This window comes from Neopsephotus bourkii, unplaced genomic scaffold, assembly GCF_033783945.1.
Source record: "Neopsephotus bourkii isolate Nb327-2 ecotype Australia unplaced genomic scaffold, CSIRO-AGI_Nbou_v1 NB_1328, whole genome shotgun sequence".
NCBI classification, from domain to species: Eukaryota; Metazoa; Chordata; class Aves; order Psittaciformes; family Psittacidae; genus Neopsephotus; species Neopsephotus bourkii.
In genome coordinates, this window is record NW_026901808.1 from 1,201,348 (window position 1) to 1,229,291 (window position 27,944).

The 27,944-nt window shown below is 42.3% G+C and overlaps 2 protein-coding genes across 2 annotated transcripts in view; one reads left to right on the forward strand and one right to left on the reverse strand.

The window, feature by feature from the left end:
• The window catches only part of LAMB1 (laminin subunit beta 1), a 44,111-nt gene extending 35,743 nt beyond the window's left edge, over positions 1 to 8,368 (forward strand). The window contains exons 26-33 of the mRNA XM_061366256.1: positions 557 to 798; positions 2,775 to 2,978; positions 3,358 to 3,502; positions 4,231 to 4,438; positions 4,643 to 4,784; positions 5,586 to 5,762; positions 7,080 to 7,239; positions 8,071 to 8,368. Of these exons, the coding sequence (XP_061222240.1) occupies positions 557 to 798; positions 2,775 to 2,978; positions 3,358 to 3,502; positions 4,231 to 4,438; positions 4,643 to 4,784; positions 5,586 to 5,762; positions 7,080 to 7,239; positions 8,071 to 8,207 (1,415 nt within the window). The 3' untranslated portion in view covers positions 8,208 to 8,368. The remainder of the gene's footprint in view (positions 1 to 556; positions 799 to 2,774; positions 2,979 to 3,357; positions 3,503 to 4,230; positions 4,439 to 4,642; positions 4,785 to 5,585; positions 5,763 to 7,079; positions 7,240 to 8,070) is intronic.
• Positions 8,369 to 10,708: 2,340 nt separating this feature from the next.
• Positions 10,709 to 22,982, reverse strand: DLD (dihydrolipoamide dehydrogenase). Its single transcript, XM_061366257.1, has 14 exons — positions 22,849 to 22,982; positions 21,882 to 21,957; positions 20,813 to 20,892; positions 18,371 to 18,439; positions 17,558 to 17,627; positions 17,086 to 17,186; positions 16,608 to 16,751; positions 16,345 to 16,446; positions 15,023 to 15,213; positions 13,523 to 13,693; positions 12,940 to 13,129; positions 12,246 to 12,383; positions 11,444 to 11,533; positions 10,709 to 11,325 (listed from the first exon to the last, which is right to left on the reverse strand). Exons 1-14 carry the CDS (start codon positions 22,885 to 22,887, stop codon positions 11,260 to 11,262), a joined length of 1,527 nt encoding a protein of 508 aa, XP_061222241.1. The 5' UTR covers positions 22,888 to 22,982; the 3' UTR covers positions 10,709 to 11,259.
• Between the last annotated feature and the right edge of the window lie 4,962 nt (positions 22,983 to 27,944).

Below are 27,944 nucleotides of genomic sequence, written 5' to 3' on the forward strand. Positions count from 1 at the left end.
CAGAGGAAAGCTGCCCAAGGTGCAGAGTGTGGCCACCCCCATGGGATCCCTCACACCCACTCAGGGCCTCTCCAAGAGTTACCCAAAACTAACAGGTCCATAAATCAGCATCTTTCATCAAGCAGTTGTTTTTGGGAAAACTCTGACCAGCTTCCAAATAGTGACTCCTTAAGCCAGACATTCCAGGACAAGCAGTAACAACTAATGGGAGAGCTGAATCCTTAGAACACAGACTGTTGCCCTATAAACTTCAGAGGCTAGATCTCCTTTTGCCCTCAGAGATAATAATAATTCAGTCATTAGAGTCAGAGAAAGACTTAACCTCAAAATCCAGCAAATGCTGCCAATCAAGAAAGAAAATTAACTCCTTTTTTTCCCTCACAGTAGGCCAGATGCTGTCATCCTTGCAGTAGCACTGAGTGGAGCCACAGAGGCTGGCATATCAGTTACATTGATACTCATATCGCTAACCATGATGTCATCTGCCAACCACCATAATGTGAGTTACTTTGGGTTACTTGACAGACTTCTGAGCAGTTCCATTTGATTTCTGCAGGAGCCTTGGACAGTGTCACCAAGTATTTCCAGATGTCCCTGGAGGCAGAGGAGAGGGTCAATGCCTCCACTGTTCACCCCAACAGTGCCGTGGAGCTGTCAGTGCGGACGCGGCAGGAAGTGGAAGACTTAATCAATGAGAAGGAGGCCCAGTTCAAGGCTAAACAAGAGGAGCAGTCGCGCCTGCTGGATGAGCTCGCAGGCAAGCTGCAGAGCCTGGATCTCTCTGAAGTGGCCGAGAAGGTACATGGCTGAGAACTGCTGGTATAAAACCTCTAGCAAAACTGAAGTTGGGTTTGTGAAGAAGCAATGGGCAGGAAGGGTTTATGGCTCGAGAGGGTGAGATGCACAGTCTGTTAATGAGAAATGCATGTTTCTTGGGTGACGGGGTATTCTGTGGGCTAGAACAGGGGTGTTTAATTAGTGGGCTCTGAGACCTACTGGCTTTCAGCTCTTCATGCTGGTCTTCTTCTACCCTTCTGCCCCAACAGAGCACCCATCTTTACAACAGTGAGTCTGCTGGACTGAGAGCTATATTTTCAAGCCTGTCCTCAGTCCATGTGCTTGCTTCCTCTATGCTCCTCTCTCCCTTTTTGCAGCTCCACAGGGTACACATAATGCCTGTGCAGCACTCGGGCAGTGCAGCTGCTTGTGCCAACAGGCTGCCCTCCTCTGCATTGCCATGGTCCCATCCTTGTGCTTGAGGCAAAGTAGAACTTAGAGGGAGCTGGAGTCAAAAGGGCATTTTCTCTGTTGAAGCTGCCTGCTCATCTGTAAACATAATCAAGGGTGGCTGTTTCTTGGGAGAGGCTGGGTGTTTCCTCAGCTTTGCTTTGAAGTCAGCCAGCTGCATTGAGAGAACAATCCCTGGTGAAGGCAGGCAGCAGGGGACTGCTCATTAACTCCCCTTGGCCTGCCAGGCCTGTGTTAGAGGATGAGTTCTGCACATGCTGAATTGTCCCTTGTCCTTTATTACTACTGTCATCCCTCTGACTCCCTCAGCTCTCCTTTTCTCTGGAGGGTTAAAAAAAAGACATCTTTTTGTTTAGCTTCCCTGCCCCTACATTCCTGCCTGACTGTTCTGGAGGACTGAAAATCTTGGGTAGATGTTTATCAGGGCCATAAACACGGAGTTGCTCGGAGGTGTAATCCCAGGACACCAAAAAAAAAGAAATGGGTTTTGCTTTCTAGCTCCTGCTGGGTTGCATGCCAAGCAGGTAAGAGGGACTCATTTACACTTCAAGGGAGCCAGCTGCAGCTCACTCGGCACAGCCCCTAGGTTTTCCCAGAGAGGTTTTTGGCAGCAAAGTGTGTGACTATCATTTGGCAAAGGGGATGAGAAGGGGAGAAGCTCACAAGAATGGGAAACCTTCCAATTTTCTCTCTGGCTAAACCAACTCCTGAATGATTTCATTGCCAAGCAATTGACCCAGGAGTGGATAATTCTCAGTACAATGTTGCTGACTGAGATAGTTTTGCTTTTTTGTTTAAACAAAAAAGGTCTATCCTAAAATTTTCTATGGGAACACATCCTTGACAGTAATTCACAAATTGGAAGGTGTTCTGGAAAGATGGAATCAGAGGAAACATTTGGTGGGCAGGAATGGGACAGCACTTTAAGGGAGATGAAAAAAAGTTTTCTGTTCAGCTTGGAGCATTTTAGCTTCTATTTTGCTTCTAAGGCATTAGAGCAAAGGAAAATACACTACTTTGCACCAAACACTTTGTTCCTTAAAAAATAGCTTCTTGGGATGGCCAGTTTTTCTTTGAACAGTCATGAAGACTGATTTCAGACAAAAGAAGGCATGCACACAATAGTAGCTTCCACCTTGAAACCAAAGCTTAAAGATAAACTCTCCAGTGAAATATGATGTACAGGACAAGTAGATGATAAAGGCAGAGCAATGCTTCCCTCATAAACCTCCAGCCACTTCAGCATCAGAGAGCTACCTATTTGTAACTGAGTTAAAGCAAGAAGGTGCAGGGGTGGGGGGCCACAGAAGAAAGATTAAAGCTGTGCTCGTATGAACCTGCTGCAGGAGCCACCTCCAGCCTGCAGCTCTACCTCAGCTTCTTTCCCTGTGGTACTTGGGATGCTGCTGCAAGGGGCAGAATCAGCATCACGTTTCTGTCACGGTAGGGCACTGTCCTGCTCCTTCCCCCACCCAGCTCAGCTATGGAAATAAAGCTGTGTCTGCTTCCCTTGTTTGTCCCTGCAGACGTGTGGCACTCCCCTGGGAGCCTCTTGTGCCGAGTCCGAGTGTGGTGGTTTAAGCTGTCGGACAGCTGAAGGCAAGAAGAAGTGTGGAGGACCTGGCTGCGACGGGCTGGTGACTGTAGCTCACAACGCCTGGCAGAAAGCCATGGACTTTGACAGAGACATCCTCAGTGCATTAGCAGAAGTTGAGCAACTCTCCAGAATGGTAACATGCCAAACCAATTGTTAGATACTGAAAAAAACCACTCATAACACAAGTTTCAACACCAATTGACAAAGTATGTGCCTGGCTTACCTCAAAATACTGCTTTTCAGTTGCGTAACTTCATCTTGCTTGTAAAGATCCCCAGAAAGGGAGCTTGCTCAAGTGAAGCCCCATGGATAACTCTAAGCATTAACCCGAGTTGTTTAAACTAGCATTGGTGGTATGGCTCTTGACCAGCTTTTAAAAGTGTTCTGGGAGTTTTACAAGATAAAGCATTTCTCATTAATTACTAATACCTCTGCCTCCAACTGATTTTTTGTTTTAAAACAGGCCTTACAGCTTAAGCAAATATGCAGTCCTTCTATTTTTCTCTTTTTAGGTTTCTGAAGCAAAACAGAGAGCTGATGAAGCAAAACAGAATGCACAAGCAGTTTTGCTCAAAACCAATGCTACAAAAGAACAAGTGGACAGAAGCAACGAAGATCTGAGAAATCTTATTAAACAGATTAGAGACTTCCTTATGCGTAAAAACCTTACATTTATATTAATTCTGGGTTTATAAGAACTATCTTTAGCTCTGAATCATCGTCTAAGGGGTAATGCAATAGTTGTGTCTCCTCTGCACTTCAGCCAGCCTTAGCGTGTATGATGAAATCTGGAAACAAGAGAAAACCAAGACAATAGGAAAGTGAGAGCAAACTGTGACATGTTCTTGTGCTCGGTTCAGCTGAGGCTGTTGTACTGCTGCAGTTTGCCAAGTGTGTTCGTAAGTTCTGGCTTGAGAGATAAAGTACTATTAAAGGGGAGGAAAGTCAGGAACTGTGAGTTTATCTCCCCGTAAGAAGTCAGGTAAAGGTTAAATGAGGGCCTTGTTCGCTTGCACACAGCAGCATAGCAGACCCATTCCTTCCCTGTTTACACAAGGCTGAGTGTACTGTTAAGCACAAATACATATATGTGCAGCTGTTGGCTTCCTTTCCTGAGGGCTTACGCCTCCCCCCAGCCCCAGCATGGTGCAGCTAATCACTGAGATCTTGAAATGGCTTCCAAGAGAGCTTATGCCAGCTGGGCCTCTCCTGAGAGGGAAGTTTCACCCTAAGGAAGCAGTTTTAATACCTTGGTTTTTCCATAAGTTATGGGGAACAAGTTTTCCTAGTTTTCCTTCTTAAGGGAGCAGCTGGGCAAGAATTTGGATGCTGAGACCTGACAGAGGGAAGCTTTTACATCTTTGTCATTTGTGTCCATCCGCTAGAAGACAGCGCTGACCTGGACAGCATCGAGGCAGTGGCTAATGAAGTGCTGAACATGGAGATGCCAAGCACTCCCCAGCAGCTACGAGCCCTGACAGAAGATATTCGTGAGCGTGTAGAAAGCCTTTCTGATGTTGAGGTCATTCTGCAGCAGAGTGCTGGAGACATTGCCAGAGCAGAAATGTTGCTGGAGGAAGCTAAAAAAGCGAGGTATGCAACCCTGCTCACCAAGAGCTTGAACCAGACTTTCATTTCATTGTATCAGAAAACGCAGAGTTTAACTTTCCCTGATGCAGATTCTCATTCCTTCACTAAGGGGCAGCAGTGAGGGGGCCTTTTGCAGTGTATGCCTAGTTCTTTTTCCAGTTCCAAAGTAAAAGCATTTTTAGCATTAACACAGGTTTTGCTCCATAGCAATGGTGCAACAGATGTTAAAGTCACTGCAGACATGGTGAAAGCAGCACTGGAAGAAGCAGAAAAAGCTCAAAATGCAGCTGAAAAAGCCATCAAACAAGCTGATGAAGATATTAAAGGAACTCAAGACCTGCTGACCTCGGTATGTTCTTTATGAGTACTTAAGATACAGAAATGATATCAAGTCTGCTACTTAGAAACTGATGGAAGCCTGTCTAGGGAAGGCTCCTGGGCACTGCAAGTCAAAGACCAAGTCTAAACCATTTCTGCCTTCAAGTGAGCTTTTGAGGTAGTGCGACAGATGCAAGGGGACCTTTTGCTCTTAAGAAAAACAAAAACAAACCACAACCCAAAAACAAATAAAAAGGCTTTTCTGCACCAGTGACTTTAAACAAGCAGGACTGTAGCCCTCTAACACAGGTGGGCCAGGATCCCTGGGAAGCCCTGCCTGTCAACCACACTGGTAGTGTATTGGTGTAGCCACTCTTGTCAGTGTCCCCTACCGCTGCAGCACAAGACTAAAACGAATGCTGGATTCAAGTAGTAATTGCTGTATTCTCTCTATTTTCTGCTATTTTCAAACTTCATCTCAAAGCCCTCATGAGGCCATAGTGCCTACACCCATGAAGCTTGGCCAGCTTGGAAGATACACAGCTTCATAAGTCCATTATTACCTGATGGAAAGTGAAACTTCAGATGTAAGTCTGAAGTTTTGCCTGTGAATTAGGCAATGCTTGCACATATAATGCAGCCCCATGTGTACCTTCTCTTCAAACTGCGGGCTCTTTCACCCTAACTGCAATTGGTCATTTGCAGCAAAACTGAAACGCTGTTTTTTGTATCAGGTCTGTGGACACAAACTAGGTGATCAGGGCTTGTCTAGAAAGTTTAGTGAATGTTCAGTGTCTTTTGGAAGTGTAACTCTCATCCCTCTTTCTATCAGATTGCATCTGAAAATGCAGCATCTGAAGAAACACTGAACAATGCTACCTTGCGTCTGTTTGAGCTGGAGAGGAGTGTTAAGGACCTTAAGCAAAAGGCTGTTACAAATTCAAAGAATGTGGACAACATAGAAGAAAAAATTGTTACTGCAAAACAAAATGCTGAAGAAGTTAAACAGGTGAGAGGCTCAGGAAAGATGCTAAAGGAAAGCCAACAAAACTCTCACCCCAGTTTGGATAAAGGAACATTAGTGAATACATAGGATCCATTTCATTTATTGTTCAAGTACATGGCAGGGTGGAGAAGGCACTAAACCCACTTGCCAGAGATAACCGCTTTATACTTTGGTACCAGCTAGAGAGGAAAAAAGCACTCGAAGTTCTGAGGTTCTCAGCTAGCTGTAGGAAACCTGTCACCCTGCCATGCTGTCAGCCATTTGCAGATTCATTTCTGTTCCTCAGCTTTACTATCTGCCACAGGACAACTGGTCATCTTTTTCCCCTTGTATAGAGTATTTATAGTTCTATGAGAATGACAGATTCAGGACAGTCTGGAATTGGGCATATACAGAATCAAGAAACAAAGAAAAATCATTAGCTCAATATAAACCCAAAGTAATTTGGAAATACCCGAGATGTACAGTTTGCTGTGTGAGCACACAGCACTGCTCACAATGTCAGCTACATACCTTTGTAATAGCAAAAGAATGCCCATTAACAAAACAATTGACAGATCTGCCACAGGAAGTTTCTTTGCTTCCATCTGTTGTCTCTAGTTAGCCCACCAGTCTCCAGAGAGGCATCTTCTGACAGGAGAGATGTATTATCCATCAAATCAATTATGTTGGAACTTGATGATCTTAAGGTCCTTTCCAACCCTAACTATTCTATGATTTGCAAACACTAAGTAGTATTTCAGGTGGCTGTCCAGTAAACACAAGAGATTTGCAGCACTGCTGCAGCTTAGCTTGCTTCTTTGTTGAATTCAGTTATAGAAGTCATAGGACTTCTTAACCTCACAAAGCACAGCTGAGAAACCATGACTCCTCCAGCAGCTTCACCTATACAATCTAGGCAGCTGTTCTCATTACTGAAAGGGTACCAAGGGTATGTATTTCTCCCCAGGTGCAAGCATTCCACCAAAAGCGGTGCCAGTACTTCATTAGATGCAGCTTTCCAGATGTACTAGGGCCATGTCTTCTATTAGTTACAGAACTAACTGAATCCTGTAAATCCTTGCCAAGTGGCAGTATTAAAGCCATAAAACAACCACGTATCTGCAAAAGGGCAGCTGCTGAAATCTTCACCCCAACTCTTAAGGTCTTGAATATTAAGTATGAACTTCAGGTCTTGAATATTCAGTATGAATTATCCCACTATTTCTGCTTTTAACTGAGCTAACTTTGCAGTCCTTACTTCCGCATTAGTAAGGATGGACGAAATGCTGTATTGTCTTTTGAACGAGCTCCATCTTGTGCTTCAATCTGGAACAACAGGTCCTCGACACCGAGCTGAACGACAAGTATAAAACGGTGGAAGATCTCATTGCCAGGAAGACAGAAGAGTCGGCTGGCGCTAGGAGGAAAGCCACCATGTTGCAAGATGAAGCTAAAGCCTTGTTGGCTCAAGCAAACAGCAAGCTCCAGCTGCTCAAAGGTGAGGCTGGTCTGAGGGGCAAGTGGTTGTCTTAGAATATGAAGCAGTTTAATGTTGTTATACCAGCTATTCATCAGCAGAGGAGGAAACGGAAGTTAATTCTTTGTTACTGAGCTTTGATCTGCTTTCCTTATTCTTATGGACATAGAAATTATTGATTCAAAAGACTAAAAACATTGAAACTTACCAGTGAGGCACAAACTTCTGGTATGAACACCAATCACTGCTTCAAGAACCACTGTAGGGAAGGAACATAACTACTATGCTTAGGACAAGGACTAACCTGTTCAAGTAACATGCCCATCTTCAAACAATGCTTCCCCCCCCCCCCCCGAAAGCTGTTATAACAAAAGGTGATCAAAATACATTAGTTCCAGGTTACAGATTAATTTAACATTTGTTACTGTTGGTTAAAGTTGATTGAGCCAGGAGTTAGCAATCTGCTCATAGCTGCCAGGGAAGGGGCTGTGTTTTCCTTGGCTTTGCCAGGCTGGGAACTCAGTTCTTCCACTTATTTGCTCCTGCACACTGAATAGAATTAACCATGACATTTCACTTCGTAAAAGCCACCACAGGCCAGAGAATGACAGTTATTTTCAACATGAACCAAAGCATACTTTTGGATTTCTACTTAATGGGCAATTACTTCGTTGTCACTTTATATTCCAGTGTTAAGGAAAAAATTCCAGCCTTTGCTTTTTTTAAAATTCCTAATCAGATTCTCTTCTGCAATAAAAATGAATAGTAACTTATCCTTAACCATAATGATTTGCATTTCACTGTATTAAAACACTGCTGATTAAGCTGGTTTTCCCCTTCCTTTTCTGACAGACTTGGAACAAACATATGAAAACAATCAAAGAGTTCTGGAAGACAAAGCCAAGCAGTTGGTGGAGCTGGAGGAGACAGTCCGCTCCCTCTTACAGACAATCAGCCAGAAGGTGGCCGTTTACAGCACTTGCTTGTAAATGGGAGCAGGAAATGCTTGTGTTCAGGATAGAGTCCACAAGTCTTACACGAGATTAACACCTGATAAAGTGAACAGGTTTTATATTGACTTTGAAGTCACAGAACCAAAGACAAGTAACTTTTTGATGTTGAAAATAAACAATACTTTTGTATCACTGTATGTACCTAGTATGAATCATTAAGTTCCTTCCTATTTTCAGTAGCTGAAATGGTACCTCAGTTAATCCTTTAGCAAGTCTTGTTTTTAAACTGCTTAGAGATCTAATAAAATCTTGGCTCCAACTACGTACTTCTACATAAGGGTTCCAGTTACTATGAACTGTGGATGGTCACTCACCAAAATTACAAGGGAATGAAGAAAACACCATCCTGATGTGGTTAGCTGGCATTTATGTCATGGTAACTCAAAAAGGATTATTTACCTTCTGCGTGATACCCATTTAGGTTTGACATTAGTTTCATGTCACTGATTATGAAACACTTGCTACGTGGACACAGGGCAGCACTGAAGATGTGGATGTCATTTACACTTCAAGCACCAAATTTATGTCATGAACCAAGCTTGGCAAACCAAGCCTATCTGAAAAAGGGAGTACAGATGTTCACAGGGTGCTGATGTGAAACAGTGAAGGAGCTGCACACAGACAGCTCCTTAAGACCAGCTGCACTTAAATAAGACTTTTGTCAAAGTGCAACATGCAGTTTATCATGCTTCATCTCAGCTGTGTGTAGAGCAGTGCATCTTCAGACAATTGTACAGTACTGCACACGTGAATCAGCTGCACAAATCAGCATCCAAAACTGCAATGTGCATTTACATATCCTGAGTGCTAACTCTGAGCTGAGGAATGCATCTGTGTATGTACTCTGCCCTTACCTAACCTTGACTGATGTCAGTGAAAGTCAGTCAGGGCAACTATGGCACAATGTATCGCTACCTAAGCAAAGTGAAGAGCAGTATGTTTAAATAATCATCCCCAAGCTCCATAGGTTACACAGGAATTGGCTACCACTGTACCAGCATCAGACATCATTTCACTGCCACTATACACAGCAGCTGTTGAAAAACACAAATTGCAAACTTGCAGCATTCAGATTTTACTGCCATCAGATCACTGACAGGTAGCTCAGTAATGCATCTTTTACCATTACACACACTCTTTGTACATTCACTAGAACAGGAATGTCAGCAAGAGAAGTAACAATACAGTAACAATTCTGAATTTTAAAGTATCTGGGAGATAATCTCCAGTATAATTTTAGCCTCCCTGACTTCCCAAACTCCATTTAACATGAACAAAATAAGAGAACTTGTAACTTTCTGAACCTCAAGCATGAGCTGCAGCAAGACTACCCCAAACAGCGGGAGGCAGAGGGAGTGGATGCAAAACTGTTTCAGGGCTTCCAGGAAGAACCCAAGATCAACACTTCCTCGCATTTCCCAGCAGCCGCTAGCACTGATTATGAGATGCCAAGATCTATTGGAATAATCAGGTTTTTCTTCCCTCACTATTGTCTCACCTTTGCTTTTCCCTTCAGCAGCTTCCTACTAATACCTGAAAGCAGGTCCGCATTAGTTCACTTAACCCAAGAGAACTGTGGATCAGATTACCTCATATCCTCGTGACAAGCTGTCACGGTTTAACCCCATTGCCATTTAAAACAGGAGTTAAACCCAAATGAAGAACAACATCACTGATGCTTACTGATTAACTGGTATCTTAATAAAATGGTACATTGGCATATATTTCCATCACTCAGTTCGGATAATGGACTAATAATGATTGAATAAGAAGCTCTAAAGGCAGGATATAACCTTGAGTACACAGAACCAAGTAGCTTTTCCACCATTTTCAGCATGTACTTTTCTCTTTCCATTGGCATAATGAGAAAGGACATACACAACCCCAGCACATATTAAGGTCTTCTTCAAGGCAGATAAGCCTAACAATTACAGAAAAAGACATCCTTCAAAACAAAAGTTCGTATCAGCTACTGGAGTTAGGCACATTTAACGTACATGTTGGGGATCTTCCAAAGACGCCATTTGTTCACGAGTTTCTTCATGTTTTCAACACTAAAAGGAGTAATGGGGCTGATGAGCAAACAAAACCCAAGACCACCCTCCAGCCACATTAAATATTTATTGAGCTCTCTCATTACAGAAGAGACAGAAAGAGCACAAAATCAAAAACAAAAGAAGAGAGTATGTCTTAATTCTGTGGAGAGCTGACACTACAGCCCTTATGTGTGGAAGGTGCAGAATAACCCCCATTTCATAACACTTAACTGCAAGTGCTACTTCACTACCCAGTTTTAGTGTCTCAAGTTTAAGAGCTGGAAAAAGAAGCTTTAAAACCAGAAAAAAGAGTAAGTGCAGTAAGATCAATTCTTCAATCTTTCATTTCTCCATTAGCACTTAATTTTTACCTTGCTGAGTTTTCAATATGAAAACATGACGTGTGGAGAATCACACACACACAGAACAAAGTCAACATAGTTTTTAAAGTCAACATAGTTTTAATTGATCTATACAAGCCCCTCTTCTCCCAAGATCCTAACATTACTAGGTCACATACAAGTACCAAAACTTGTTTTAAGAAGTAGGTTAAATACTAAAGTTAATCCTTTCAGAAGGAAACACATTTTTGTGCGAAAGTGACAGTGGCATTTTAAGTGCCAGCATTCAACTGGTTTAGCCTATCACTACTTCAAATAAGAAAACACCAGGTATGCTGGGCACTCATCCAGAGTTTTGGCCAGCAAACCTGATAATCCCATGCAGCAGCGCAATGTTTGGTTTTGAAAGAGAGAAGAGTTCTGTCAGGCTGTTTTCTGTAACATTCATCATGTAAATAAACATGTAATTTTCAGTATTTAATTTACAGAGACTGGATAATTCCACTTGTTCCAAACTCTACTTGTTTAAATATTTGAATGAAGAGATTAAACTTAATTCAGTCCTAAAATCCTCTGACTCAGGCTTGCATAAGGGCCCACAGTTCATGTCCAGAGATGCACTATACACATATAAAGATCTGCTCTTTCATTTTAGAAGTTGATAGCTTTGCCGAAAGATGCTGCTAGGTTTGCTTCCCTGAAGGCTTCTGACACTGTCTGTCGAAAGCAAACACAAAAAGGTGTAAGTCATTAATAGGTCATTAACAGTCATTAATAGCTATAGCACATCTGTCTAACAGTGGTGTTCAACAGCCCACTCTAGGAAAACACTTACTGGATGGGCATGGCAAACTCTGGCTACATCTTCACATGATGCTCCATATTCCATAGCGAGGGCAGCTTCATTAACCATTTCTCCAGCACCCTGTAATTTAATAGTATTTGGAATTAGCACAAATCTGGGTTCTCCTGAATGAGTAACAGCTTGTAAACAAGCATCTTCGGCTAAAAAAACCAAAAGGAAAGTTGTATAATAAGCAAACTAGAGACAAATTAGGGTCTAACTCTGGAATGTGCGGGACAGCAAAAACTGATGCTTTAATTATCTGATTTGTCATTTTTACAAAGCACTTTTAATCAAAGTTCCTAAGTTACTGACCCTGCATTTGGTGACTGCAGCAGAAGGTTACCAGCTCCGCCGAAGTCTGAAGTTCAGAGTGGGGAAAGAAACCACCAATAAAAAAGCCAGAGTCATGTCTGTTCAGCTCCCTCAACTTCCAGGACTAGAGTCAGCAATTTCTGCTGTTCTCTCAGGTATTTCACACTATTCCTATGACATACTCAAACATCCCACTAAAAACACCCCATCACCAAGAAAAAAAAATACAACCCAAAACTGGTCAGAGAAACCAATTCACCCTGCCAATTCTAGGGGTAAAAATAAGTGCTGGGTCTAACACCACAGTAACAGAAAAGTGGGAGAGCAGCAGGGCTGCAGAAGAGAAGAGAAAATAAAACTGACTATGGTCCTTCTTTCTGCAAGCACCACTTCTCAGTTGACAACTTCACTGCAACTGTGCAAACTAAATAGCAGACCCTTACAAGGCCAAGACAGCAGAACAATTTACAATGCTTACTGAGCCTAAAATGTGAGCACCCAGCATCCTGTCTGTTGATTTGTGACTAAGGATCTTCACCATTCCATCCGTGTCAGCATTTGTCTTCGCTCTGCTGTTCGCCGCAAATGGAAATTTCCCAACTTTGTATTCTACACCCTAAAGAACAATGGAATCATAAATGCAATTTGGTAAGTACAAGAACAGAAGCAACAGAAAAGTAAGAGACACATATTAGGAAGAAATTCTTCACTAAGAGGCACTTGAACTGGTTGCCCAGAAAATCTGTGAATGCCCCATCCCCGGCAGTGATCAAGGCCAAGTTGAATGGGGCTCTGAGCAACCTGGTCTAGTGTAAGGTAGGGGGAGATTGGATCTAGATGATCTTTAAGGTCCTTCCAATCCAAACCGTTCTGCGATTCTGTAAGATGACACACAGAGCAATCCATAACAACAACCACCAAAGGGTTAAGGGAGTATTAAAAAAAGATAAATTAGCAAATAAACAATATTAACTTCACAGAATAAAAGTCATTAAAGAGAACAGTGATCCCTGGGACAGTGGCACACCAGAGGGAATCATTCAGTCATAGACCTTAAGCAGTAAATTCAGATGCAGAAATTCTCCTGAAACAAGTAGCCAGATAGACTACTAGACAATGAACCCCTGCCCAAGGGAGGAAAAGGTTTTGCCTGAGAAGAAAACAAACAGTACCTCTTCTTTCAGCTGTTCTTCCGATTTACCAACCCAGGCCACCTCAGGGTGAGTGTATATCACAGAGGGTACGCAGTTGTAGTCAATGTGAACTGCTCCTCCAGCCATCCCTTCTACACAAAGAATGCCTTCATCCTCAGCTTTGTGGGCCAGCATAGGTCCAGCAACTACATCACCAATAGCATAGATGCTATCAGACCAATGAAACAGAATAAGACACTGTTTAAAAACATCCTAGCACACCTAGGCTACCTTATATAACAGTCAGTTTGAAACATGTTACTGAAAACTTCAATCAGAACAGATTAAAATACTGAATTTCAAGAGAAATACAAAGTATTAAAAAAGCAGTTTCCACAGAATGACCACACTTCAAGTATGAGAGACGTGAAATACAAGCAGTCACTTTGAAATCACAAAGACTTCAAAGGCTGACTGAAGTCTTTCATTCCTGAAATACACAGAAATCTTTGAGTTTTCCTTTCAGAAATTAAACATACATTCTGCAATTAAAACCAAACAAAAAAATTGTTTTAGTAGGTTAAGCTTTTACAAATAATAGAAAATACTTAGTCTTTCTTACTTTGGAATTTTGGTTTGGAATCTGTTATTGACTGGGATTCTCCCCCTCTTATCAAGTTCAATTCCAAGATCCTCAAGACCTAGATTTTTGGTAAAAGGACGTCTCCCGATGCAGACTAGGAGCACATCACAGGTTATTACTTCTGCCTTGCCACCAGCAGCAGCTTCAAGACTATAAAAACACAAGTAGCAAAAATGTTAAGCTGTAAACTTTCAGCATTGCATTTCCCCCACTACTAAGTAAGATAATCCAGACAGTGATCTATGGGCTGAATCAGTCATCCAAACACTTTGATTCAGCCTTCCCCACGCTTCTTCCCTGCAAGAGTTGAGGAATAAAAGGGGAAGAAGGGACAGTTACTACACTTGTTAACAACTCTTCAATACAGAAATTCAGGGTGTATTTCCATTAGCAAGCAGCATGGCCTGACAGGATCAAATCTGTACAGCAAAATAATTGGTGCAGCATCCAAACTGTATATATTTTGGGGGTGGGCCATTAGAGCCAGCTTTCTTCTGGCACACAGAACCAAACACCTCCTAGCAGCTGCCCTGCACTGGGTGCACTCCTCAAGTGCATCTTTGGATTTATTTGCGCCTGCAACGAGTTCAGTTCACATGCTCTGAGAGCACAAGAACCAAAGCACACAGAGTGAGAATAAGCATAAGTGTGTTCCAACAGAATACTCCTGAAACAGAATGAAACTCCAACCATCATCAGCATGGTAAAGAAGAGCAAATCTAGCACCTTTTCAGTGGAAGACAGACTATCCTGAGCTATAGCAATATAGCAAATACAAGTCACCATATTAAGATTGCAGTGAAAAAAGAAAACATTTAAAATTGCTTTTGTTAATTAACATTAAGCATTTCCTTAAAACTCAAACTACAGTTTTGGCATAAAGAATACATTAATGAGAAAGAACAGTAATAGTGTATACATATGGACTTTCACAAAATAAATTTGCTATTAAGTTTCTGTATTAGCTGCTCACCTCCAAGTCTTCAACGAGCTCATGTGTGGCCATTAAAAGACACTCCAGAGCAGTTTCATCTATTTCTAGTCAAACACAATAAAATCTCTGCCACACTTATTGTGAGACAAGAAGAGGTATGGACAGAATAACCCTTACAGTAAGTAGCCAAGAATTAATGGCTTGAAAATAAATATCATGATCACTCTTACAGTCATGTTCCATGAAAAGCATGATTTAGAATTTTTATTACTTATCTCAGTGCACCAACACTGGTTTTGTACTAGCACAAAGTACAAGTCAAGTCAATAGAACCTCTCCTGGGTAAGCAACCTGGGACTCAATAAACCCAAAATGATGAGCTCTGTAAATTACAATACAGGATAAAAAGAATTAAATTTCATTAAAGATTTAAGTTTAATTCAAAACTTTTTTTTTCCTATTTAAAAAATAATGTCAGACTGTTTGATGGATCGAGAGGAAACATATATATATGGCATTCCTCTAGTTTTCTGTTAAACACTTACGCCACATCGATTTTTCCATCTGGTTTCTTGGTAGCACCAGTAACTTTGGTGTTCAGTTTAAATTTAAAACCCTGTTTCTGAAGAATCCGTTGGAAGTTTTTAGAGATCTCCATGTCAATTCCCATTCCACCAACATGGCCCATGAACTCAACAGCTGTCACATCTGCACCGAGGCGCTGCCAAACTGAACCCTGCAGTCACAGCAATACAGGGAAAAAAGTTTTGATAGGCAAACTTCAGATTTGATACTTACCACAGACCATAAACTTTTGAAAAGAAGGGTAACATACAACAGCAAACTGATCAGTGTTTACAAACGTTACGGTGGAGAATAGAACAAATCCAACCTTCCCCAGCCTTTCCCACAAAAATGGATTTATTGCTGCTTGTTTGCATACCCAAAACTTCAATACTGAATTCATAGAAATAAGCCATTAAAGAAAGAGCTAACAAAACAATTCAGTACAGATTAGGTACAGTTTAGGTTATAGGTATAGAAAAAGATTAAAGTCAAAGAATCCGAATGTATCTCAGAAAACCCAAAGGGAATTGCTTGTGGTGTCCTAATACCACATTAAGGAAACTATGCAATAAAATGGAGCCACTGCTGGTTGTGCATGTATTTTTAACCATACCCACTACAATCAGCTTCACACCCTATTTACCTGCAGTTACCCACATCCATCCAACATAGTATTTCACATTGCTTACTCTTTCCATGCTTAACAGTCAGCAAGTTAAGCAGCTACTAAGTAGAAGTTTTCAAGCAGTTACAAGAGCAGCAAATACACATTCTTTTTGGGCCATGTAGGTATGAGACATAAGAACTTGAACCAAGACGAAGTCTCCACTCCTTTAGTTGTTAGATAGAATGTGTACAATCACGTTACATTAAAATTTCTTGGGATTAACTGCTACGCACAAGGATTTGTTCTGGCTTAAAATGAACTTCCCTTAAAACAGGAAGTTCTGTACATATAAAAGCAGGTACAAACCTCAGTGAAAGATACTACCCCTTTTTATCCCCCGCAAAAAACCCCAACACCTGTATGTTGCACTCTCAATTCTCTGCTTACCTAACCAGCTGAAGCAGCACAGATCCTACACACACTTATCCCAGCTTTTCTGGGAGAAAAAGGACCTAGCAGGCTATGAAGCCTGAACAGTTTCATTACAACTCACTCAGCCGAACATCTGTTAAATCACAGCCATACAGTCAAGTGCAACACAAAAAAAAAAAAGCAAACCAAAAACCAAAAAAACACCAAAACCACTCTGTTCCATTATAAATTAAAAAGCAAGTGGTTTAAATTTCCTCTCACCAGTTCCACACCAATGACTCCTGCACCAATGACAACCATCTTTTCTGGAACTTTTTTCAGTGACAGCGCACCAGTGGATGACACGATATTATCTTCATCAATCTAATGACAAATCCACAAAGGGAGGTTTATGATCTCTTTTATACATTATATATAAATCACACAAAAGGTGAAGTGCAGGGAGATGCAAAATATTGTTACACATTGGATTACTTGGATAAAACACATAAAAAAAAAGTATAATTTAGATTTCAAATACGTACAGTAATTCCAGGGAAGGGGGCAACTTCTGAGCCTGTGGCTATCAGAATATTCTTTGTATTGACAACCTGTGTGCTGCCATCTTCTTTGGTTGCAGTGACTTGGTTTTTGCCAGTTATTTTTCCAAACCCAGATACATGTATAACCTTCAGTAACGAGAACACAGTAAATTCAGATTCAAATTACTTACATAAACTATGATACATTTAATCTGAATCTCACCAACGTTTTAAAAGAGCTGCTAACACATACCTTTGCATCACCATCTGCTACAAACCACAAAGTAAGTTTAACTATACTTTTATGTAGTTTAAGAATGAAGGAACTGTTCTTTTAAACATCTCCTAGAAGAGGAGCATTCAAATTCTGCCCTTACCAAATCCATCCACTCAAATTATCTGGCAAAAATATGCAAATGCAAAAAGAAATTCAGATGAGAGAAAATCCATGGATATACCTCAGAATATAATCCAAACTAACCTTGTTTTGTTTAAATAAATGAGCAATTCCACCTGTTAAGGCCTTCACTGCACCACTCTTCTGTTCCATCATCTTCTCCAGATTCAAACGGACTCCTGCAACTAAGGTAAAATAATCCCAACAACTTTAATCAAGCATTATGGTGTTTTTATAGGAGCTAACCTAAATACAAGTAATAGCTCTGCCACAGTAAGATGCGTTGAATGGCCCACAAATGCTAAAGGTTACATTCAACAACTGCTATGTTATACCTGAAAAGTGTGATAAAGCATAATACTGCTGTCTTATCTATCCATTCAAGGAGCAGACACACGTCCCTAACCCTCCAACTGACAGATAAAGGGCATTATTTGTAAATCTAGAAAGCTTTCTGACCAGAAAACTACAGTAGTCACATTTGAGTGATTAAATTTACTTTCTGGTGGAAGCCACTTATGTTAACAGGCACTGACCAGTTACTCTTCACACTCACGTTCAATTCCTCTATTAGCAAAATCTTTTCCATGGGCCAAGTGATACAGATGTGAGTTGTTCAGCAAGGCCTAAAACACACACAGAGAAATGTGACCTGGGACATGCATTCATAATTTCATTGATTATATTATCAGGAAAAAAATGTCTCATGTTATTTGCAAAATACTCTCAGTATTATGAAAGTCTGACATGTATTTAAAGATATATTTCAAACACAGAAATTGTATAGCTCTTACGCAAGTGTTTTATAAAATTACATATTTAACAAAAATAGAAAATAGTTAAATCCACACTTATCCTTTTGCTCATTTCAGCAGAGAAACTGGTAATGACTCTATGGGGATTAAACACCACCCTCCCCAAAAGAATCCCATAAGGACAGACTTCAAGTAGAGGAAAGAAAGCTGGTTCTGCCTGACTCACAGGAGAATTTCCTTATTACCTCAGACAAGAGACTGTCAACAAAAAGAGGATACAGAAAAACTGGATGAGGAAAACCTGTACTGAAATCCCTGTTAAAATTTTAGCCTGAAACATCTGAAACAGTTCTCATTACACAGACTCAGCAGCTCAAAGTGAGAAAATTTGTCTATTTTGGTGATAAAGCAGTCTTCAAACAAAACATTTCTATTAACCAAGTAAAATTTTAATCCTACTTATATTTATTTGCATCCTCAACTCATCTGGATTACAATTTCAATGTTTACAGAAAGTACCTTGATCTTAAGAAACTCCTTCTTAATCTTTTTCCAAGCGATGCATACAATATCTGTCGTTCTGAATGAAGTTATGACAAACGACATACACTTACCTTGGAAGGAATACACCCAACATTCAAGCAGGTTCCACCTAATGTTTCATTTTTCTCTACACAGACAGTCTGAGGAAAAAGAAGGGGGGGGGGGGGAAAGAAAGATTATTTTAGCAATTTCATGCTACCATTTCCTTAATAGGATGTATCACAAATTAAGAGTTCGTGACAAAGAACAGGCATTTATCTGGTAACTCTTCCTCTACAAGTGTCTCATTAATTTCATTCCTAGATTGACTTCCAGGCTCAGATTTCCCCTTGCTTTTTTCCTAACTTAAAAACCACAAAATGGCTCTTTGCAACAAAATTCTCAATAGAAAAGAGCCACACTCTCCACTGCACCCTTTATACTTTCACGGATGTTGAAAGGGTGGTGCTCTACTTCAAAAATATACATTGCCTCAATTAAATGCAACACTCAGTCTGTGCAAGATGTTCCCCTTACAATTAGGAAAAAAACACATCTGCATAGATCAAACACTGTAAATCACACACAAAATTCCTAAAAACAACTAATCACAAGCAAACAACAAATAAATGGACCAGCACTCATTGTAACTGCATGAAGTAATCTTTTATTTAAAGAAAACAGAACCCCCAAACCTCAAACATTTCCCTCTAAAATATGCTATCCTGCAAGACCCATTATAACTATATATTTATATAACTACAAAGCTTGCCAATACCTAGGAAGAAAAAAGTAAAAATCAAATAAAGCAAAGCCAAGCAAAAATAAGGTCAATAACAACAGGGATGAAAAATATTTCATCTCCTTCTCATCAACCTGTCAGCATCAAAGTGTGCAAAGGAAAAAAGCCCAAACAAAACATCAACACAAAACCAACTGCCAAAACCAGATTTCATGGGGGGGGGGGGGAGGGAAGAGGGTATCATAAACCTTTTCTATGGAAGCAGAACTGGCATCTCCTTCTTTGCAAGGTACATATGTTCAAAATAATAGTTCTTTGGTTTATACTCTTAAGAACTCCAATTTGTGAGGAGTAACTGCCCAGGTTAAAAGCTTTTCTTCACTTCTTGAAGTTGCTGCTTTTGTGCTGAAGCACAGGTGATGGCAACATGAAGAGCAGAATTTGCATGTCAAATCCTAGAAACTCATTGATCTGTCTCTACCCTTCCTCCTGTTTTAAGCACATTGCAGGAAAAAAAATGATCCAAGTGTTTTAAAAGCTGCGTTATGGATCAAACACCACCAAACTGCTCCTACCTTTACCTCATAAGGAGGTTCTGCCTCATCTGCTTTACACCAACTACATCAAAAAGGCCAAGCAAAGTTAAAAAGACAGAAAATATTGCTGGCAATAACATGGGATGCTGTGGTAGCACTACAACGGCTTAAAACTTGTACTGGCAGATGCAGCACTAAAACTGAAGGCTGAAGTTCAGTAACCCAGTAGAGCACACTTGGGTTCTTCACGGACGGTATAGTTATAGAATCCATCTTTTTGATGGTCTTACAAAAACATCTCCTTACATTCAAGGACAGCATAAACATTTTTCATGTTTATTCAGTCCTACAGGTGACACATGCAAGCATGTACATGGATTTTGCCCACGCTGACTAGCTGTGAAGCAGCATAAGGAAACTATTTTTTGCTATGATGAAAACGGAATCCAGGGCACTTTTTAACCTCCTTGTATATGGTATCCCCTTGTTAATCACAGATGAAGGACCAGAGGACAGCATTGCTCCATGAAAAGCAGGCAGATAGCCACAAAAGACAGGTTTAGAATAAACAAGCATGAACTTATATGGCAGAAGACCTCAATCTCAATTAAAACCTGTACCACTGAGCACCTTTAAAAAATCTGAAATGCATTATGCACACGTAACTCTCACAATACTCAATTAATAATTAGTCATACACATAATCAGTACACATCAGATGAAGTTGCCTCTCTCAAAAGGTACTCAAAGACAACAGAACAGAGATGAACATAAATAAGTGTAAATGAAACATACAGTATTTCCACACACAAATTTTCACCTCAAATTCTCACATGTCAATGGAATTCCTCTATCCACATTCAAAAAGCACATCAGTCGAATATTGTTTTTTCTTTCTTGAGTTCCCTCAGTCTGTTCTTGAGGACAGTTTTTCAGTGCCCTTTTTGTCACTGTCTTTCTTTTCCCACCTTCTCTTCCACAAGAATAAAAGCCCACCTCAATTACGACTTCCAATGAAAAGTGAGCTGCCCTGAGCACAAATGTCAGTAGCAAGGCTGTAGACAGTACTACCTTCACATCTCCATTTCAACTTCTGTATAATTTGGGTAAACAAGGTAAAGAAAGATTACTGACACATCAACAGCGTCTGGTGGCCCATGATGCGACAGAAGAATGTCAGTTTTTCAGTATTACAAAAATACCTTTCAAGTTCATGTGAAGGAATATTCTGCTATCTGAGTGAGATCTCATCTTACCTTAAACCCAAGCTGAGCTGCTTTGATAGCAGCAACATACCCTCCAGGCCCAGAGCCAATAACTGTGACATCAGCATCAACTGAAACAGAGAACATTTGAGTTATTTTTGTTTCAGCAATTAATACCTTACTGCAGGAATATCAGCTTATAAGTTCTGAAATAATTCATGCTTTAAAAGGTATTTTTTAGTAGAAGAAAAACAGCTATTTAAAATGATGCAATAATAAAGTTGGGTTAGATAATTACACCTTGCATTTGAAAGTAACCTTCTGCACAAAGGTTGCATAGAGGAATTCACGCCTGGGAAGATTCTCTTTGGACACTGGAGGAAAAATTTTCCCAGTGAGAACAATCAGCCATTGGAATAATCTCCCTAAGGAAGTTGTAGATTCCTCAGTACTGGATACTAAAGATTTGGCAGGACAGGGTCCTGGGACATATAGTCAGTCATGGTTTGCCAAGGAAGGTTGGACCACATGATTCTTGAGGTCCCTTCCAAACTGGTCTTCTATGATCCAATTAAAATAGCCAGTCTCAAACCTTACAGGGAAAAATAATGTAAAAAGAAATGAAGGACCTGAATTCTGTCTGATCCATCCTCTTGCTAGAAGTCCTTGAAGAACTTAGCCCATGATGTCTGGATAGGTTATTGTAACATTTAGTGCAAAAGATAAATGCTTACTGAATGCCATAAAATCAGTAGTTTATAAAGGAAAAAACATGGCTGAAATAGCTATTTATGGAACCTCTACTAATTATGAATGCAGCAGAAACTATGAACTCCATATCTAACTCGTATCTCAAGCCACAACTACCTTTCAAATATTAATTACCATCACTGTTCCTACATTATATAAAGCTCAACTTCCATTTATAGCTTTAGCCTGCTATCAAATAAGGCAAATAAGACACTATTTTTCATCTAAATCTCCACACTGACATTGATTCCACTGTCATCTGGAAGACTTATTTCCAAGTTGGAAGCACTGCTTTGGTTTCTGTAGGGGTTTATTTGGAAGGGTTTAGGTTGGGGTTTTTTGTCTAAAGAAATTCTTCACAGTTAATTACCTTGGTCAGCATAGGACCTTTGTGACACTGCACCAATTCCCTGGAGACCATGATGAATTCGATCAAAATGGCTTCTCTAGAAAGGGAACAAACTTAAGTTTTAAAAGTTGAAGTCTACCTTTGAAGACAAGTAAGCACTCGGCCACACAGAAACCAGTCACAGCCACCAGCTAACTAACACAGCACATGACTGAGGCAGACACAGAGGGCACTGACTGGTAGCGGAGGTACGAGTCACTCTGCCATTTACCTGCTGCGCAGCCTGAGCCATCATTTCACCTGCTCTCACGTCAACTCGCCTAAGGCTGCCTCTACGCAATCCTTCAATCCTTGCTGTAGCTCTCAAACTTTGAGTGGCTCTCAAACCACTCAACGGCGTTAATCAGACACCCACAGGAGGTCATACTAAAAGTCTTGCTCCACTCCCTTCAGCCACCTTCTGTACGTAGGAACACCTCAGAGGCGGCAATGGGACAGCACAGTCGCTATACGCATGTCTCGGGCTGATCACTCTAACTGCAGGATGCTCCTTAAGGTATCCCGAACCTCACAGCGCTGCCCAGGAAACGGGAAGCAGCGCTCGGGCAGCCCGCGGCTCCCACAGCTCCGCAGTACCGCCCTCACCTCTGCCCGGCCGCTCCCCGAAGCTGCGGCCTCCCGCGGGCCGGGGCCCAGCGACGCCGCGGGCGCCGCGTCACCTCAGCCGAGCCGAGGCCGCGCTGAGCGAGCAGCGGCTCCCTTTCCCAGCGAGGGAAGCGAAAGCAGAGAAGGGGCAAAACCGCAGCCAAGCCCCGCGCCCGCCGCAGAGCGCCTGCTCCGGCTCCGCCCGCCTTCACGCCCGCTCCCGGCGAAGGGTCGGGGGGCGTAAGGAAAGCACAGGCCAGAGCTCCCAAGCGTGGTAGCGTGCCGTGCCTCAGCCCGCCGCCCTCCAGCCCCGCGGCAGAGCCGCACCCCGCCGGCGCCGTACCCGGGCAAGCGCGCAGGATACGCGTCCCCAACGCTGCATATTCACACCGCGGCCTGCACCCGCCGCCGCTCCAAGGACTCCGCGGACTCGCGCAGGCGCAGTGGCCCGGGGGAGAGGGGGAGCGGCGCCACCTAGTGGAGGCGGACGGCACGGACAGCGGCGCTCGGGGGCGGGGCCTGAGCGGCGGGGCGGGGCTATGCAAATAAGCCTCGGAAAGCAGTAGCGCGCTACCAGGGCGGGAGTGCGCCGTGGGCGCTGAACTGAGCGTTCGGGTCAATCACAGCAGCTCCCAAACACACATGTCAATGGATCAAAATGAACCGTGGGAACAGATAGAGGAAGTCAAAATATTTCACTTTTTCGAATGAAACCGCTTTCATCTAAATGTATATAAATTCAATTTTAAAACATTTACAAATACAAAATCTAAGGCATTTCATTTTGGAAAGAATGTAGTGGCTCAGAATAATTTCTTTCAATTTATTTAGTCGGGATAAAGGATTAACTGGAATACTGAGACATTTTTGTTTAATTTCATGCTATTAATGTTCTTCCTGTCTATTTGTTCTGTAGAAGAAAGGGTGAATGCCCTGCAGTCCTCTGTTATTTGTACTTCAGCACATCAGTATTTGAAAACCTTAATTCTTCTTTGCCTGAGGCGAAACAGCAACGGGCCAAGACCATTTTCCTTCTACCCTGAATTCCACCTGGTTTAGAACATGTGCAATAATCTATTCCATTTATGCTAAAAAAATCTCAGTGTGGCTTTAGGTAAGTAATATGCAGCATAGTTCATTATACTGGACACTCATCTTGCTAGAAAGTGAAAATATTTTCTGTGAAAAAGAGTTTTCAGGTTTTCTAGGCCAACCTTCTAATTTCTTGCATACAATCAGGTGAGCACAAATTTTGGACATCATTCGAAGAGATGCATAATATTCATAAATGTCAGGCTTTTTTATTAGAGCAGACCTTAATTATTTAGAAGAACCACCTGGGAGAAGTTCACCTGTGAGGATGGAGGCACAGAGCCAGAGGTATAGTACAAGCTGGATTGTTTATTGCAAAGATTACATGATATTTATATGCTTTCAAGCAATTAGCCAAGCACATCTGTGTTTGCCTTGCAGTTACATCAGGTGAAAGGTCTATCCGATTTTCTTATCAACATCCTCAGTTCCGATGTCCTTGTTCCTTGCCAGTTCCAACATCTTCCAAGTACCAGTCAGGGACGGGTCACTCTTAATTGCCTGCTGTGGTTCCTCCTTCCCATGGGTACTCTTAACTGCATGCTGTAGCTTCTCCTTCCCATGGTCTCTGACAGTTTCAATACATTCCAACCCCCACATTCACCCGTTAATAAAATATAGTCAGATCTGTTGAAAGTACATTAGCAAATGAAGGTGCCGGTACTTATTAACACTCTGAAAGCTCCTGGGTTCAAGATAGAAAGGCCATGTTCAGTGGCCAGAATTCCTCTTCTTTCTTTCTACATAAGGATTTCTCTGAGTGCACCTCGAGCAACACTGGAGACTGGATGTGCCTGGTATTTTTATACTTAGATCCCTCTTAGGCTGGCTACTGAGAAAGCATCACAGAGTCCCGATAGGCTTACAGCAAAAACTATCATAGCCACATCATTCCTTCCCATCCTTACTAATGGTCCAACCAAAGAGAATAAAAAGCAAAACTCCTTCAGCTGAAGCTAACTGAAAGTACTCAGCCAACATGTTTTAATTCTCCATGGCCTGTTGCCCAGCCTGCTCTGGTGCACAGCAGGGTACCAGAGCTCTCTCCTCTGCACAGGCAGCACTCAGCAGCACATGAATATTTCTAGGAAACTAAATCTTGTTTCAGACATAGATCTGAATGCCGTGAGCATGTTTTATTTCTAGCACTGAACAAGAGAATAAGAATTGACTCGAGGCTCTGAAGGACACACTTTGGCCATGTCATGTCTGGCTAAGAGAGCAATAAATGTCTGGGTACTAAGTACAAAACAGGACAGGGTTGCACATCACTGCATCCCTACAAGAGGGAAGCTGAGGCTCCAGTGGAGCTGTGGGAAAAACCCCTGGAAAAACCTCTTTGCACTCCTGGTGTCCCAGCCAGAGTGCTCAGCCATGGGTTCATGTTTAGTTTTCTCAAATTAGACGCTGATGATTATTGTGGCCACCGAAGGGAAGGTGGATTGTGTGGTAATTGCTTCAGAACCCCGGGTGTAGAGAACCTGGGGGACTGCAAAAAGCATCAAAACATGTCTTGGTGGATGGGGATGGTGGAAAGGCAACGGGGCATGGGGGGAGTGCAGGGACCTCTCTATTCCACTTGCCTGGCAGTCACCTCTGAACAGCCTTGGCTATTAACTGTGTGTCACTTGAGGTCATGGTGGCTGGAACTGAACCTTTCTGAATCTTCCTGGGGACTTTGCTGGAATTTGGAGGTTGTTAAAATACTTTCTTGAGGTTTTACATCTCTGAGTAATAAAGACAATGAAGATCAGATCCTTAGTGGATTGCCTTCAGGGCTGTGATAGTTGTAAACCATGATTGCCTGAGTGCTGTTTTGTTCTTTTGCTCCTGGTTTAACTCAATTTCACCTTTCTTTGGTTATGGCACCCCTTTCATGAACACTGAGGTTATGGTACCTGTGTACACTCCTGCTTTTGATTGAATTCATTAGTACACATTAAATGTCCTCTTGCAGCAGAGCAGGCCCCTAGGATCTGGGGCTACATAAGGAGAAGTGTTGCCAGCAAATGGCAGGAGGTGATCCTTCCCTTCTGAGCAGCACTGGGGAGACACACTGGAGTGCTGGGTCCAGTTCTGTGTTCCCAGTACTTGAAAGATGTGGACATATTGGAGAGAGCCCAGCAAATGGCCACTAAGATGATTGACTGGAGCATCTCTCCTGTGAGGGAAGGCTGAGAGAGCAGGGACTGTTCAGCCTGGAGAAGTCTCAGGGAGATCTCAGCCAAGCCATCAATCAACCAATCAAATATATAAATATGTGAAGGGAGTGTACAGAGAGTACAGAGCCAGGCCCTTTCCAGTGGTGCCCAGTGACAGGACCAGAAGCAACGGGCATAAACTGGAACACTGGAGGCTCTCTCTGAATGTCAGGAAACACTTTCTCACTGTCAGGCTGACCAAGCACTTGCACAGGGTGCTCAGGGAGGTTGTGGAGTCTCCATCCTTGCAGATACTCAAAAGTAATCCAGACATTGTCCTGGGCAACTGGCCCTAGATGACCCCGCTTGAGCAGGGGATTGGACCAGGTGACCCCTACAGGTCCTTCCAACCTCAGTTATCTGTGAGTCTGTGTCAGGAAAGTAAACCGCATCACGAAGCCTTCTGGTTAGCTGCCCGGAGAGCAAGAGTCAGCTCTGACTTCGAGCTAGAGGAGGAAAGCTGCAGGTACATACGGAAGTCGACAGAGGGCAAAACGGCTGCACAGACCAACAGATCTGCAAGGATGTTTCAAAGAGCAGTAGAGCATTATAATTCTTTGCAGTACGGAACTTTTTATTGCATTACAAATTTCATTTTTACACATATGCCTATGCACACATGTTTATTTGTACAGATCGGGATTATAAATCTGGACAGACTATTACACTGGCTCTGATTTGGGAAAACAGAACTAAAAACTCTACCACACTTCATCGAAGGATTCGATGGTGGCCATCAGTGTCTTGTACCTTGCAAAGCCATATTTAACAAAACACATTTTCAGATTATTCCTCCTATCTTTGGTAGGGGATGAAAGATAAGAGACAGGGGTGGTACTTTGCTTTGCATCCTTGTCCAATATACTGTTATGCAAACTGCTCAGCTTACTGTTCTGCTTAGAAAAGCTTCCTATCTCTCAAGCAGTAAAGCAAGATGAGAAGTGGAGAGAAAGCTACAGCAAGCCCATGACCTCTGTTTGAGCTTCTGTACCAGTATGTGGGCAATATGGGACAAAGAGAAAGGAGGAAAGCAAGTGAGATGGGGCCAGATGCAAAATAGCAGCATATTCAGATTCATCGAAGAGGCAGGATGAGTGCCTCAAAAGCATATCAGGAGTCCTGGTATGTTCTCTGTTCTGGAGGTATTTTACAAAGATCTGTGGCTCCAAAGTGCTTGCAGGAAAGTTAAGTGGTCAGGACATTCCTCTGCTAGTTGGAGCTCTATGTGTGTTGGAGCACACGTAGGCAAGCAGGAGATCAGGGAGGCTGAAGCACTGCATTTTCAAGCCAAAGGGGTTAGAAACAAGTCTCAGTCCCTGCACCTCAGCTGGGTCTGGTGGCAGGACCCATTTGGGTTCTCTCACATCACATGGCAATCACAGAAAAGAGCAATAGTCCAAGCTGAGCCATGACATACCTAACACCTTGTCACGTACCAGGGTTAGACACCCGGCACCCTGCCCCTGGCAGTGGCTTGCAAGTGAGGTTCAATCCAAATGCCGCACCTGGGGGAGTGCTTTTGTTTGCATTTACATGTCGGGCAACTAGTGAAGCTGTCCTCCTAAAGCAAGTTCTAAATTCCCTGGATAGTCAGCAGGTGCCTCTGAAAATAAGCATGCAGGAGATCTTGTCTGCCTACCTTATATGCATGCAACAAGGCCAACAATACCTTCCTTGGGGCTTTTAAGGATTCCTGCCTTTGCTTTTATTACATGGAGAAAGTGAGCAATCAAGGCAGGACTTGTCTTACCTCACTGCAGCTGTCATGGTCTGACGTGGTTTAGCAGGTCTAATAGAAAGCTTGTCTTCAGGGCTATGGGAGATGCAGAAAGACTGGCGAATCGAGAGGGTTATTCATCCAGTCCCAAGGTAAGTGTTAAGGATTGCTCTCCAATGGCTGACGGTAGCATTGCTGTCCAGTTGTGGCCTGCATTAAACATCTAACCAGTTTTTAACCAGTCAAAGCTGGTGGGGAAAAAGCTCACACCTCATTGATGAGTGCCTCTGTGGACATGGAGAACTTTTGGGTGCTAGCTGGGCATTTCCACTGGGTACAGCCTTGAGTATCCCAGGGACACAACTGTACTGCTGCCCCTCAAAGGAGGCAAAGATGAATCTCCCTCTAGTCATCATCAGTTTGCTTAAC

What these genes read in the sequence shown, in the direction of transcription:
- DLD (XM_061366257.1), bottom strand. Translation starts at nt 22,887, where the DNA reads ATGCAGCGTTGGGGACGCGTATCCTGCGCGCTTGCCCGG. An exon ending in TGCTAATAGAGGAATTGAAC is followed by an intron (nt 17,187 to 17,557) that starts GTGAGTGTGAAG and finishes ATTTTACCTTAG; the next exon opens with TTGCAGGAGTCCGTTTGAAT. An exon ending in GTGCTCACATTTTAGGCTCA is followed by an intron (nt 11,534 to 12,245) that starts GTAAGCATTGTA and finishes ATTAAATTACAG; the next exon opens with GGTGCTGGAGAAATGGTTAA.